Source organism: Centrocercus urophasianus, unplaced genomic scaffold, assembly GCF_019232065.1.
Source record: "Centrocercus urophasianus isolate 14NV4802_14NV808 unplaced genomic scaffold, USGS_Curo_1.0 seq_5, whole genome shotgun sequence".
NCBI classification, from domain to species: domain Eukaryota; kingdom Metazoa; phylum Chordata; class Aves; order Galliformes; family Phasianidae; genus Centrocercus; species Centrocercus urophasianus.
In genome coordinates this window covers 5,886,832-5,900,200 of record NW_024885088.1, presented here as the reverse complement: position 1 = coordinate 5,900,200, position 13,369 = coordinate 5,886,832, and the positions used below count along the sequence as shown (strand labels likewise).

At 38.9% G+C, this 13,369-nt stretch overlaps 1 protein-coding gene across 2 annotated transcripts in view; it reads right to left on the bottom strand.

Moving 5' to 3' along the window:
- Positions 1–4,981: 4,981 nt before the first annotated feature.
- The window catches only part of FBLN1 (fibulin 1), an 84,270-nt gene continuing 75,882 nt past the window's right edge, over positions 4,982–13,369 (bottom strand). For both annotated transcript variants that reach the window (XM_042835016.1, XM_042835019.1), the window contains exon 17: positions 4,982–6,158. In XM_042835016.1, coding sequence (XP_042690950.1) covers positions 6,019–6,158 — 140 coding nt within the window. In that variant the 3' untranslated portion in view covers positions 4,982–6,018. The remainder of the gene's footprint in view (positions 6,159–13,369) is intronic.

Sequence of the window (13,369 nt, the reverse complement as noted above, 5' to 3'; positions counted from 1 at the left end):
ATCCCAGGGTGGGTTTTCTTTCTGCAGCTCTTCAAGGTCTCTCCCGTGGGTCTGGTGGACGTATTTAACTCCAATTGCTTAGTTTCAAGTAAACACTCAGACAGTGATAGAAGAAAAAGTAGAGTGGGGAGTAAGAATAAGAGAAGGGAGAAGAGAGTACACTAAATTGAAAGGGTTGGAGAAGATGAAATAGGATAAGGTGAAAGCAAAAAAGGGGCTTATTACAGAACAGATAGTGCATTATTAGCCCCAGCAGGAATGAAAGATCTTTCATCAGATCAATGATTTTGGAGACTTGGTGGGTGTACTTTATGTCTCTCTTGTCTGGGAGCAGCAATTTGTACACAGCCTCACACCTCCTGCGCTCACCGCAGGCAGCAGGGAACAAAGACACTCAGAAACGATCCTGGGAACGGCTGTGGAATTCCGTGCAGTCGCGGAGCAGAGGAGCGCTCAGCGCCCGGCCGCACGGGTAATTTGAGGAAAGAGCCTCCACAGGCACGCGGTGAGGCCCAGCAGCCTGGCCATGGCGGGCAGGGGCAGAGGTGCAGAGGGCAGCGAGGGTGTGGTAGGCCTGCGTGTGTGTCAGAAACCTCAGGCAGAACCGGGGCGTGAGGCATTAAATCAAGCTCTGGGCCCTTCTGGAAAAAGCAGCATTTGTTCACTGGCTAAGCGCGCGCCGGCCAACCAGAAGTGGCTCTGGCATTATTATCAAAACTGTGCTCACTTCAGGCTCAGCCAAGACAGAACAATCAAGCGCTGTTTGCGAGGGCGACTGACTGCAGCCCTTGGAACGAGCGTCTGGAGGAGTCCTCAGCTGACATCTTTTAAAGATCCAGCAGAAATCCCGGCGGACGGAAAGAGCGATTTTCTTTTTTCCCTTTCAGACAGAATGGCCTATTCCGCAAATCAAGAGGAGTATGTTTAATTAGCTCTGACTGCGTCTTAAACCTACTGAAAAACAAAAACAGATCTGCAGCCAATGGACCCAAACTTGAACCTTTCTATTGAAAACACCTTTCAAAGGGGTACACATAGTAGCAAGACAGTAGGTATGCCTGCAGATAAGAAATTGCAGAATGCTTCTATAAGCGGATTTTTATTTCTTTTTTTAATAAAATATTATACGTTTTGATTCTCCTGAATTCCAGTAACCTTGTTTCAAATTCACTTAGAATCATATTATGGAGTCATATAATGGCTTATGTTAGAGGGGATCTTAAATATCATCTAGTTCCATCCCCACTACTATGGCAGGATTGCCAGTGCTAAATCAGGCTGCCCAGGATCCATCCATCCATTCTGGCCTCGAACGCTTCCACGAATGCAGCATCCACAACTTCTCTGGGCAACCTCACCACTCTGTGTTCCAGTGCCTCACCACTCTGCATGAAAAATTTCTTCTTGACATCTAACCTAAATCTCCCCTCTTTTAATTTCCAGCCATTTCTTCTTGTCCTATCTGTATCAGATCATATAAAAAGACAGTCCCGCTCCTGCCTGTAAGCTTCCTTCAAGCACTTGAAGGCTGCAATGAGATCTTTTCAAACCATTCTCTTCTCCAGTCTGAGCAAACACAACTCCTTCAACCTTTCTTCAAAAAGAGAGGTGCTCCAGTTCATGGATCATCCTCATGGCCCTCCTCTGGACCACTCTCTGACAACTCTGCATCCTTCCTGTACTGGGGGCTCCAGGCCTGGACACAGTACTCCAATGGGGCCTGACAAGGGCAGAGTAGAGGGAGACAATCATCTCTCTCTTCCTTCTGGCCACTTCTCTTTTGATGCAACCCAGCATACTTTTGGCCTTCTGTGCTGTAAGCACACACTGCTGACTCGTGCAACTTCTCGTCCATCAGGACCCCGAGGTCCTTCTGCACTGGGCTGATCTCAATGAGTTCAACACTGGTTGACATAAATTAGCTGGTAGAACCAGCACAGAAATAAGAGTTAATAATATAGAAAATTATTGTGAAAATTCATTGTGATTGTGTTTGTTTTTTTTTTCCTATATCTTCTTCAGTTAACTTTTTTTTTTTTTTTTTTCCTAAAAAATTCTTGGGATACTGTTTGTAAGAATAGCAGGAATAATGGGAAAGTTTTGATAATGATAATGAATGGTACATTGCGAGCAAACAAGGCTAAGGATAGATGAAGAATTTAGTTTTGGGGGTTCACAGTGAATCAAGGTAGTGGACTTCTATGATGGAGCATTGGCATTGGTGGACAAAGAAAGAGCACCTGATGTCATCTATCTGGACTTGTGCAAGGCCTTTGACATGGCTCTGCACCATATCCTTATCTCTGAATTGGAGAGAGATTGATTGAAAGGCTGGACTGAGAGGTGGATAAAGAATAGGTTAGATGGCTGTAGGCAGAGGGCTGTTGTCAATGGCTCTATGTCCAGGTGGAGGCCAGTCACAAGTGGTGTCCCTTAGGGTCAGTCTTGGAGCTGGTACTCTTCAACATCTTTATCAATGACGTGGACATTGGGATTGAGTGTACCCTCAGCAGGTTTGCTGATGACACCAAGCTGAGCAGCGCACTTGGCTTGGTGGCCTGTCTTTCTTCAGAACTAGACATGAACTGAGCAGATATCATCCTGCTCAGAAGTCAGCTTGCACCAAGTTTTTCACTCCGCCCTGCCTCGCACAAGGTAAGCTCTCTCACAGGGGATTTCACGTGGGTCATGTTTGCAGCACTGATTGATTGCATTTGTTCGGTCACTGAAGCAGTCCTGAACAGGATAGACAAAATGGATGCTATAATATTTTTCATGTGCATAGTGTGATTTTGTGGTTGAGACAGAAACACACTAATGGTGCACAATCTCTAAATAACATACATATTCACAGTGATGACAAGCTATTTGCCATGCTGCATCATTACAGGCAGTCACCATTGGCTTCCAAGTGTTGCCACACATTGCAGTTAAGAAAGTTAACCTGGAATGACACACAGCATTTCTCTCAAATCACAAAACATCTTTTGTCATCACTGCAACAGCTATCATACATGGAACATACTCATCTGGGCAATATTATGAAACGTTTGTTCTTTATTTCTATTGTCCTTGGCTTCAAAGCCCTTTGTAAAAGTAGTAGCTGTGCTACGTTTACATATACTATGTTATTTTGTCTTCCCTGCCTGCTAATAAATTACAGATGCATCAAGAAGTGCTTTTTTAACTGATGAAGAAAAAAGTAGACCGGCTTATCAGCAAAATGATCTGAAATATTCCTGTTCTGTTATTCATCATTTTATTTATTTGAATAAGACTAAGGCTACGGCCCTGCTTGCTCAGGGACAGCTCTGTACACTGCATAATTTTTCAGCCAAACCTAATCCCCCTAGAAATAACTCAGAAATATCTGTACTTGTTTGTTGTTATTACTCATTCTTTTAGTGGTGTACGCTTATTTTTCTGGGGCACGTGACATCATTCTGTGTGTGAGTCTTAAAAAGCAGACCAATAAACAGTTGGAAGTGTGTACTTACTCTTTTCTTTTCTGCTAAATGCTCATTTACGTGTGGTTCTCAGTGTCCCCAGGATTAAAATGTATCTAATCAATCCAAATGGAGCCAAGCAAAAGAAAAGCCCTTGAAGTGAGGGGATCTCAGCGACTACTTCTAAGCATGTTCTTCCACTTGAACAGTTCTAATGATTTTCCAATAAAAATAGAAATGGGTTTATTTTGTCCCATTTATAACAAATTATAGTTTTTTGCAACAAGTTTAGAAGACACAAATGCTTAATCTATCCTATGGAATTTTCCAGATATTCCATGCTGGTCCACTAAAAGTTAGGACATGTCAAAGTGACCACAGCACTAAGCACTCACTCCACTTTTGATTATAAACAGAACAAAATTGTCCACTGGATTAATATTCTCATATGACAGCAAGACTATTTGAAAAGCTGGCTGCAAATCTATAAATGTTATTTGGGACACTGTAGGAAAACAGTTTTCCAAGAAGTAGCATCAATCCTTTTTCTACTCAAAAATGCAGAGAGAAGAAAGGGAGAGGTGCATGTAGCTGTGTGGTTTCTCCTTTACAAAAATAAGTGTGTAAATTTGATTGTTCATCAGATTGATCCTAAAATTAGATTTCTGCTGTCCCAAATTTCTTTCCACTGCAAGTAAATACCATGTACAGAGGAAATAAAGGAAATAAAATTACAGTTTAGAAAATTAGATGGAAAGACTTTTTGTGTTTTTGGTACTAAAGGCTACTTAGTTTCTTACTCTGGCAAGAAAAAACTTGACAACATAGCTGGAGTCTTCCATCCTCTTTTTCTTGGAGCAGAAGATAATAAAACATTTTTAATTCCAATCGAAATCAGAATTACCTATGCTGGTAATCACTGAAATCAACTCTCACAATTTGGAGGTTTCCAAAATCCCCTTAAGGTAGCTAAATGATGAACGCTGCAAATACATCTGCTACAAATATATCTGTTTCACAGCATTTTGCTACTCAAATATAATAACGATTTAGTGAAGTTGGACTGTAGAGGCAGCCACTGAAAATACTTACAATATATTCAGCTGAAGTCATTCTAAAAAGCAGGTTTGGTATGGGGCTGAGATTCTCTATAAAAGCAGGGAGAGAACCAAACACTGCCGAGAGGGTGACCTTTACCCGACACATATTTATGATAATGTGTTATCATAGAATCTGCATTTATAGAATGAGACAGCTGCAGGCAGAGAACTTTCCCGACCACGGAGAACTGCACGAAAGCTTCTGTATGTTCACAGTAAAGTTGCTGTGGTCATTTATTTGCAGTAGATCAGAGTGGACTCTTCTAGTTTAACTTAAAAGATCATTCAGCTCAATAGAATGATTCCCTTTAGCTCGAGGGGCTTTTGTATAAAGAGGCAAATGCATAATATACACATATAATTAATTTCCTTACTGGGTATGTATTTTTGTATATTATATTGTTATTCTGGTGAATGGAAGCCATAGCACACTTCTGAGTATTTCCCATTTGACTTTATTTTTTCGTATCTTAACAAATGTGACAAATGAAACATGGAGCTAGTTATATTCTGTTCTGTAATAAAAACGATACATTACTTTGATCCCAAAAATTACATTAAAAATCCATTTATTTATGAACGTTTCCTTGTATTAGTACATATGCCTTGATTTGGTGCATAGGAGGTGTATAGTTTAACATGCTGATCTGAATACCAATTTTAAAAAGGTGTCAAGATAGACAGGAGTTACAGGTTTGAGTTTCCATGTATTGCTGAGCACAGATGAGACTAGAATTGAAGCAATATTCATTACCCTCGTAATGAATAATTTCACTGAGAGGTATTTGTTTAATTAGAATCAAACATAACTTTACAATCAAATAACAAGTAACAAAAAAAGTAATTTTTTAATATGTGCAATAGCTTGTTAGTCTCCTACTATTTCTAATTCTTTTTGTACTTTCTCTTGTAATCATACCCGAATATGTAGGTTAAACATTTCAGAAATGATTAGTAATTTGGGGTGTCCATTCAGAATTACTCTACTGGAGCCCAAAAGTGAGTATTTTTACACTTTCTGACAGTCTAACTCCTTCAAAGTAATTTATGTGGAGCTGAAATAACTAATCCTTACCGAACTTCTTCCATCCAAAGATACCATATATTCATCCCAGTGAACTCTGATACGTAGTTTGTTCCACATCCTCGGTCACTCTGGTTATCAGGCCAAGGAGCAATAGTTAAGTCTGCATTAACATTTAGAAAAGTCTTAAATTTCACTAGGCAGCTGAGCACTTTCACACACTACTTATTTATACACACAACTAAATCAGCTCACTTAATTTGCCCCACTCTATGTCTAATCACCATAACAGCTTGTTATTTTGCTTAAACCAAGAAACAAATATTTAAAAATAAAACAACAACAGCAAAAACCTCTACTGGGTTTTACAAACAAGTATATGACATAGTAGTTTGTTGTAATGACTTAGGCTGGAGCAGCTTGCTTGTCTGGGACCTTAAAAGCTCTCTCAGAACCAGTACTCGGAGACGAAGATGTGAACGTTGACAATGTTACGATGAGATACCACTCCACCCATGACATAGTTCATCTCCAGTTTCAGGATGGCATGGAAGGGTCCAACAATGGGTCTCACTTGGCGCACCACGCCTGTCGGGACAGAGAGAGGTTGCTGAGATTAACGGGAATCGAATGGGCTTTTATGAGTTATATAACCTGCTTTGTTCCTGCAAGAGAAAAGCTCCCCTTCATTTTCGATATAGCCGAAAGAAAGTTACCAACAGGATCAGTAAATAGTTTTCAAGAAAGCTTGCAATGTAAGAATAAAATAAAAAGTTTGTTCAAAATGCCTTGCAGAAGGTTCAGAAATAGCACTAAAATGCTGCTAATGGCAGCGTTCTGAAATTAGCTTAAATTTTATTCTTTATTCAGAGACAAAGTCTGCATAAGCAAGAAAAAACTCAAGTTGGACTCTGTTGAAAACTCAAATGGACTCTGTTAAAAACACTAGTTACGTGATAGCAAATCTGACTGCAAAAAAAAATCAAAACTATTTCATAATAGTGAGTTTGTTAAGCAATGTATGGAAAACATGGCAGATATAATATGCCCTGATAAAAAAAATAATATTGATTTTTCTGAAAACAGTTTGTCTCACTGAACTATAGTCAGATGAAATGAAGAAAAAAGGGAAATCAACTGAAAAAAAAAATGTTGGAAAGTTGCTTATTTCAAATTTTATGCTGTGGTGATAGTTGAAAGTATTGATGCTGCAGACACGGCTCGACTTGCCATTTTTTCAACAGCAGTATTGATAATGAATATAATGTCACCAAAGAAATGCATTCTTTGATGACAGTGAAATACACAACTAAATCTCTTGATTTGTATGAAGCAGCAAAAAGAAAAAAACAATTTTCTATATCCTTTGTCAACCTATCTGTTGTAGGCACTGATGATGCCACAGTGATGGTTGGGAAAAAGGAGGGACTTGTAAAATTAATAGAAAATGATGCAACTACCAGTGGTAACCCACATTTTATGAAATATCACTGCATTAGAAATCAAGAAAAATTATGTGCAAAAGCTTTAAAAATGGATAATGTCATCAAAGCTGTGAATTTCATAAAGTCAAGGGGACTGAATCACCTCTAATTTGAGGAGTTTATTATAAGTATGGCTGCATCAAAAGGAAAATTTGTGCCAGAATGTGAAGATTAAGAATGGCTCACAGATTTATCATTTTTGGTGGACTTTCCACTCATTTAAATGAGTTAATGTGAGTCTTCAACGTGAAAATCACCTTATGTGTGCTATGTTTCACGCAACAACAACATCTGAAATGAAATTCTTATCATGATTAGGTGAAGTTATAGCAAATAATCTCATGTATTTTGATACTGGCTAAACACAGTCTTACAAACAGTGAAAAATATGCAGCCTTGCTTTCTATTTTGAGAAAGGAACTTTAAAAATCATATTTTTTTAATATTTGCAACTCCATTCTCAGTCAAGATTACTTGAAAATTTTTTCATGGAGTCTATAGAGTTGGAATCAGATTTTCAACTCAAAGAAACTTTTGGTCATGTCTCTTAAACAGACTTTCATAAGACCTCTTTTAACAGAGAAGAATATCCCTTGCTTCACAGTCACGCCTTATCCATGTCATCACTTTTTCACAGTATGTACATTTGTGAGCAGTTACTGCCAAGGATGAAGTACAGGAACAGTAATATTTCATCAAAAATCTCTGATGAACTCCTTGAGAACTCACCAGGAATGGCACCAACTTCCATTGAATCAGCCTAATGCATTAGTTTCACAAAAACAAAGTCAAACATCCCCCTAGTTTTATGTTTTTGTTGCTCCCTGATTTTTATGTTTTAATAATAAACAAACAAACAAACAAACAAATAAATAAGTTTTTTTACTTATACAGATTAAGTTTATTGTATATTTTATATGTGGCCTGTTCAATGAACGAGGCCCAGGAAAGCCAAAAAGTTGGACACCCACGGTATAGGGTAAGCCTTTCTGGGCCACAAGGGTGTATCAGTGCCCTCAGGATCTTGACATGACATGGCTAAAAAGAATAGCATTAAAGCTTTGGACCTACGCAAAAGAAAGTCAGCAGGAGTTTTGCCATAGACTCCAACTGGCTCAGGATCAGAACTGTAGGCATGTTCTCACTTCACATTTATTTTTGAGGCCTGCTGTTATTAGAGTAAGGAGCTACCAAACTCTACGTATCAGAAAAGATCAAAATCCTGTGAACCTAAAGTAAGGCTGCAGCAGCTGGAGCCTGGTGGAGACCCTTCCTCAGATGCTTCCTTCTGACAACAGACCTATCTGATGTGGTGTTGGATTCAGAAGGAGATGTGCAGTTTATGAAACAGTTATTTAAGACATATTCTTTCTGCGTGCTGGGGGTTATGTTTCACAAGCAGGCACACCAGATCTTCCTGGAGTCCCAGCCGAACTCCTACAGCACTGCCTGACAAACACACTGGCTCAAGATCTGATGGGAGAGATAAATGTTTGCTTATGTAGGCTGTCAGCACCTTTTTCCAAGGCAGTGATGACATTACAATTTTGTCTTGTTCGAATACCAACTAGTATCTTCAGCATCCAGTAAAACTGCAAACTTTTCACCACATTCACTTTGCTTGCCTTATTTCATGAATATGCTTTTTAAGCATTCTTCCCCCCATAATTTAGATGTACATACTTACACACACATACATATTAATGTATATATACATTTTTTAGTTTTCTTGGCCACTCTCCTGCACCTTATAAAAATTACTGGGCTTGGCAGATGAAACATAGAAGAAGAAAAGCCTTGTTTAAATTGCCCTCCCTTTAGGGTAGCATTTAAAGCATTTTACTAACAACACATCAGATTATTGCAGGCAACAATTTAACTGACAACCACGGAAACACATAGCATTGGAATCACTCAGTACTGGCAAGTTGTTTAACCCACACAGTTAAGGTCTAATGCAGCAATCACCAAGCATCAGATGACAAAGGCTGCTGTTTCCATTTAGTAATCTTTCGATAGTGCTCTACACTTCCTTGCTCTACTTTGTCCAGAAGTGTGATATCAAAGTGTGCTGGTTTTTCTTGATGTGATGCAATTCTCCTCAAGCTGATCTATATTACAGTATAGCATATATCCATACATTATTGATGTGGCGTTCAAAGCAATTAGTAACTTTCACAGTATTTGGATATCCTCAGCTAGTAGGCAGACCAAAAAGAAAAAGAAAAAAAAAAAATAAAGTGCTCTTTATTTTCCAGGTAGAATGCCATGATCCCTGGGGAGTAGGTTTCTACATAGTTCTGCTGAAGTTTTAAAATCGAGCATATTGATAGTTTCAAAAGTAAATGCTGCAGATGTAATGAACTTAAGGAATATATAAGGGAACATGACCTGTCGCTAGAGGTGTTCAAGGCCAGGTTGGATGGGGCCCTGGGCAGCCTGGTCTAGTATTAAATGGGGAGGTTGGTGGCCCTGTATGTGGCGGGGGGTTGGAGATTCATGAACCTTGAGGTCCCATCCAACCCTGGCCATTCTGTGATTCTGTGAAACAAAATATTATCGCAGTATTGATTTATGCATTTCCTTGTCCTAGATTGTCACAAAATGAAGTTAGTGCAAAACAACTATTTCCCTTCCTCTCCTATTAAATAAAGAGGATGATGAAGTCACATATGTGCTACACGACATATATAAAACTGCAGACATTCCAAACATTAAGAAGTTTCCCAAGAAATAGAAGGAAAGAAAGGAGAAAGGAACGAGGGAAGGAAAAGAATGAGAGAAAGAGCAAAAGCAAGCAAGCAAGCAGGAAAGAAAGCAAGTGAAAAAAAAGAAAGCAAGACAGCAAAAGAGAAAGCAAGCAAGAAGCCAAGCTAGAAAGAAAGAAAGAAAGGAAGACAGCAAGCAAGCGAGAAATACCCTGAAATGTCTGCAGGACAAAGGCATGTGACAGGAATACATGATTTTCAGCTCTTGGAAGATAGACTCACTGAGAACCTACATTTTCAAATTTTTTGTGACAAAGACCATAATGAAAAGCCTGAGCTTTTTTTTTTTTTTTTTTTTTTCCCTCCCTCAGCCCAACTCAAGTATAAATGCAGATGGAAACCATGCAACAACAAAGCTGCTCAGAGCCTGAAATCTTGCTACGCATTTAACTAGTTCCCAGTGATCCTATGACATTTGTCCTAGGTCTCAGAAATGCTGTCGAAGGTCACTGCTATGATACAGCACTGCCTTTTAATGCCACCTGTGTCTGATTCTCTGATTCCTAGTACCATGTCAGGTACTACGGTTCTATAGCTTGCCCAGACCTAAACAAACCCAGTAGTGCCTTGTGCCTCATTTCACAAACAAGAGCTTAAAGTTTATATAATTCAGGCCCAGTCCATGTAATTCCCATATATTGCTAAAAGAATCAGCAAGTATCTTCTAAAGCATTTAGAGGATCCGTTTGAAGATGGCAGATGTAATAATTCTGGATGTTTTTAAGTTCAGTGGATCTTTCAATTACTGCAACATTTGCATAAACATGCTGTTTCACTATGCATTTCACAGAGCAATGCTGGGTCCAGATTTGTAATCTGGCATCCCTCAGCAATTTTAGCTGAACTTTCAGTATTAAAACTTAACTTTATAGTAATAGGAGCGCTACAGTTTTTAAATGTACTAACAAGAAAATCATCAGGAATAGCCAACAGAATTTGACCAAGAGGAAGTTCTGCTTGATCCACTTGATAATCTTCTATAATGTAATGACTGGCCTGGTAGATGTGGGAAGAACACATAGATAAGCTGCTGATGTATGGGCTGTATGAGCAGAAAGTGAGATGTACAGAAAACTAGCTGAAAGGGCTCGAAAGTTGGTGAGTATGATCCAGTTGGAGGCCAGGAACCTATGGCGTACTCAAGGCCTTTACGCTGGGCTGACAGGAACCTGAGGTTTAATGAGTGGAACAAGTAGTGCAGAGTCCTGTCTGTGGGGGAGAACAACCCCATGCAAATGTACATCCAGGCAGTTGCCATGTCAGAAAGCAGCTTGGCAGAAAAAGCCATTGAGGCACTGAGAGACACAAAGTTGAACACGAGCCAGCAGCGTGCTGCAAAGAAAGCTAATGGAATCCTAGGCTGCATTGAGCAAAGACTGCCAGCAGCTCGGAGGTGATCCCTTCTATCCAGCAGTGCTGGCACTGTGTTCCTGTAGGGGTTCCTGAGTATGGAGTAATTGGAAAGAGTCCAACATAAGGCCATGAAGACAGTTAAGAGACTAGAGCATCTCTCCCACTAGTAAAGGCTGACAGATATGGGACCATTCAGACTTTTTTTACCAATCTAAAACCAAAGGAGCTGGATGGAGCCAGCCAGAGGTGACATGGGGATAGATGCAGAATGGGATATGGTTCTGGATTACTGTAACAGTACACACAGTCCCATGAGTCACTGTCTGTAGAATGCCAGAAGAGTAACAGTGAAGCTTACGATGTGATCTGAAAACAGAATCTCTCAGACACTGAGATCAACTGATGTTCACTGGGAGCAAATCTGCAAACTCAACAGTAGGTAAACAGGCTGAATTTATTTAAGCAAGTTCACACAGATTCTTTTCCAACAACGTTAGATCTCAGCTAGAGTTTTGCATAAAATAAGAGCCAGGTTAATTTTTGCCAATAAAATAAAAAAGTTTATATATAAACCAGGGTGAATCACTGATAATGAATAAAACAGTTCTGCTGATGTGGAATCGTGAAGATTCAGGTGCATTATTCAGTGCACTCACTGTTATTGCAGGGGTATCACAGCTAACATACATGCTCAATATATTTGCATGCACCTCCTGAGCATGCACTTCCTGATAACATTTACATATCACAACAGCTCACCATTTTGCTTCTACAGATCAAACTATTATGGGATGCCACTGTTAACATCTCAATGGCTCAGTGACAAGAGTCAAGGGGATCCTCACTGCTACTGAATCCCATGTGCCATACAGTCTTGAGTATTTTTCTACAGGCATACCAAAGCAAGTGCTGTTATGCATAAATCTGGTATGCTGCTGATGCTGTTTATCCTCTTCAGTTCACAATCTGATCCAAACTGACTCGATCTACAGAAAATCCCACGTGTCACAAGCCAAGTAGATGACTTTCCATCAGCTCCAATTTATTTGTTTTTGCTTTTTTGTTAACTGATCAGAGATGCTATTACTTGTCCCAAATTTTCATGGTTTGATGACCTCCTTTTAGAAAACAAGATTACAACCTTCTTTTTCTTGCACATTTTGCCCATACTGTAAATAGGATCTATGCCAATCATTTCCATTTGCTGTCTTGTTTGAGCAACAGCTTCAGCCTGACATGCAGCAAGCTCTTGGATGTCACAATTACTTCTGCAGTGATTGTCACTCCACAGTCCAAACTTTAAAGCTCTGCAATTAACACATTGAGCTGTTCTCCTGTTCTGTCTTCTCCTTTTATGCATTGCATTTCAACTTTGTCTAAGGCAAAAGCATGTCACTTTTAATGAAGAGATTCTTCTTGTAAAGCATTGTGTGTAGTGAAGACATTACTCTGAATAATATGTAACATTTATTTTCAAGTGAAAATAATGACAATATCTTAGAGATATCATCACTGGATTACTGAAGTTCTGCTTATCAAAGAATATGGGATAAACGAGACAGCAAGGTTAATATTGTTAATCTTCCTAAGCCTTTCAGCAGAATTTCTATTATTGTAATCAGATGACACAGGTATTCCTTGGCTTGTCCATACCTCTTTAAGATATCGTTACACTTCTCTGCTTTGAAATATGTGGGACCCTCAGGCAATTCACTTCTGTGTCTGGTTTCTGCTTGTATTTTTGCATTATGCAGCCAATTTGCTAAGAAGCTCCATTTTGAACTCAGAAGAAACACTGCTGTTTTACAACACATTAACCCATTCTGGATGACAAGTTCCTGTGTCATCACACATTAGCACTTGATTTCCAGAAATCCTAACTCCTGGTTCTGATTTTTGCACTGTTTCCTGCCCAATATGCCGAAGGAGCTCTTGCAAAAATCTTTAAAATACTTCATTTTAAAACTTTTTTCTTTTCTTTTCTTTTCTTTTCTTTTCTTTTCTTTTCTTTTCTTTTCTTTTCTTTTCTTTTCTTTTCTTTTCTTTTCTTTTCTTTTCTTTTCTTTTCTTTTCTTTTCTTTTCTTTTCTTTTCTTTTCTTTTCTTTTCTTTTCTTTTCTTTTCTTTTCTTTTCTTTTCTTTTCTTTTCTTTTCTTTTCTTTTCTTTTCTTTTCTTTTCTTTTCTTTTCTTTTCT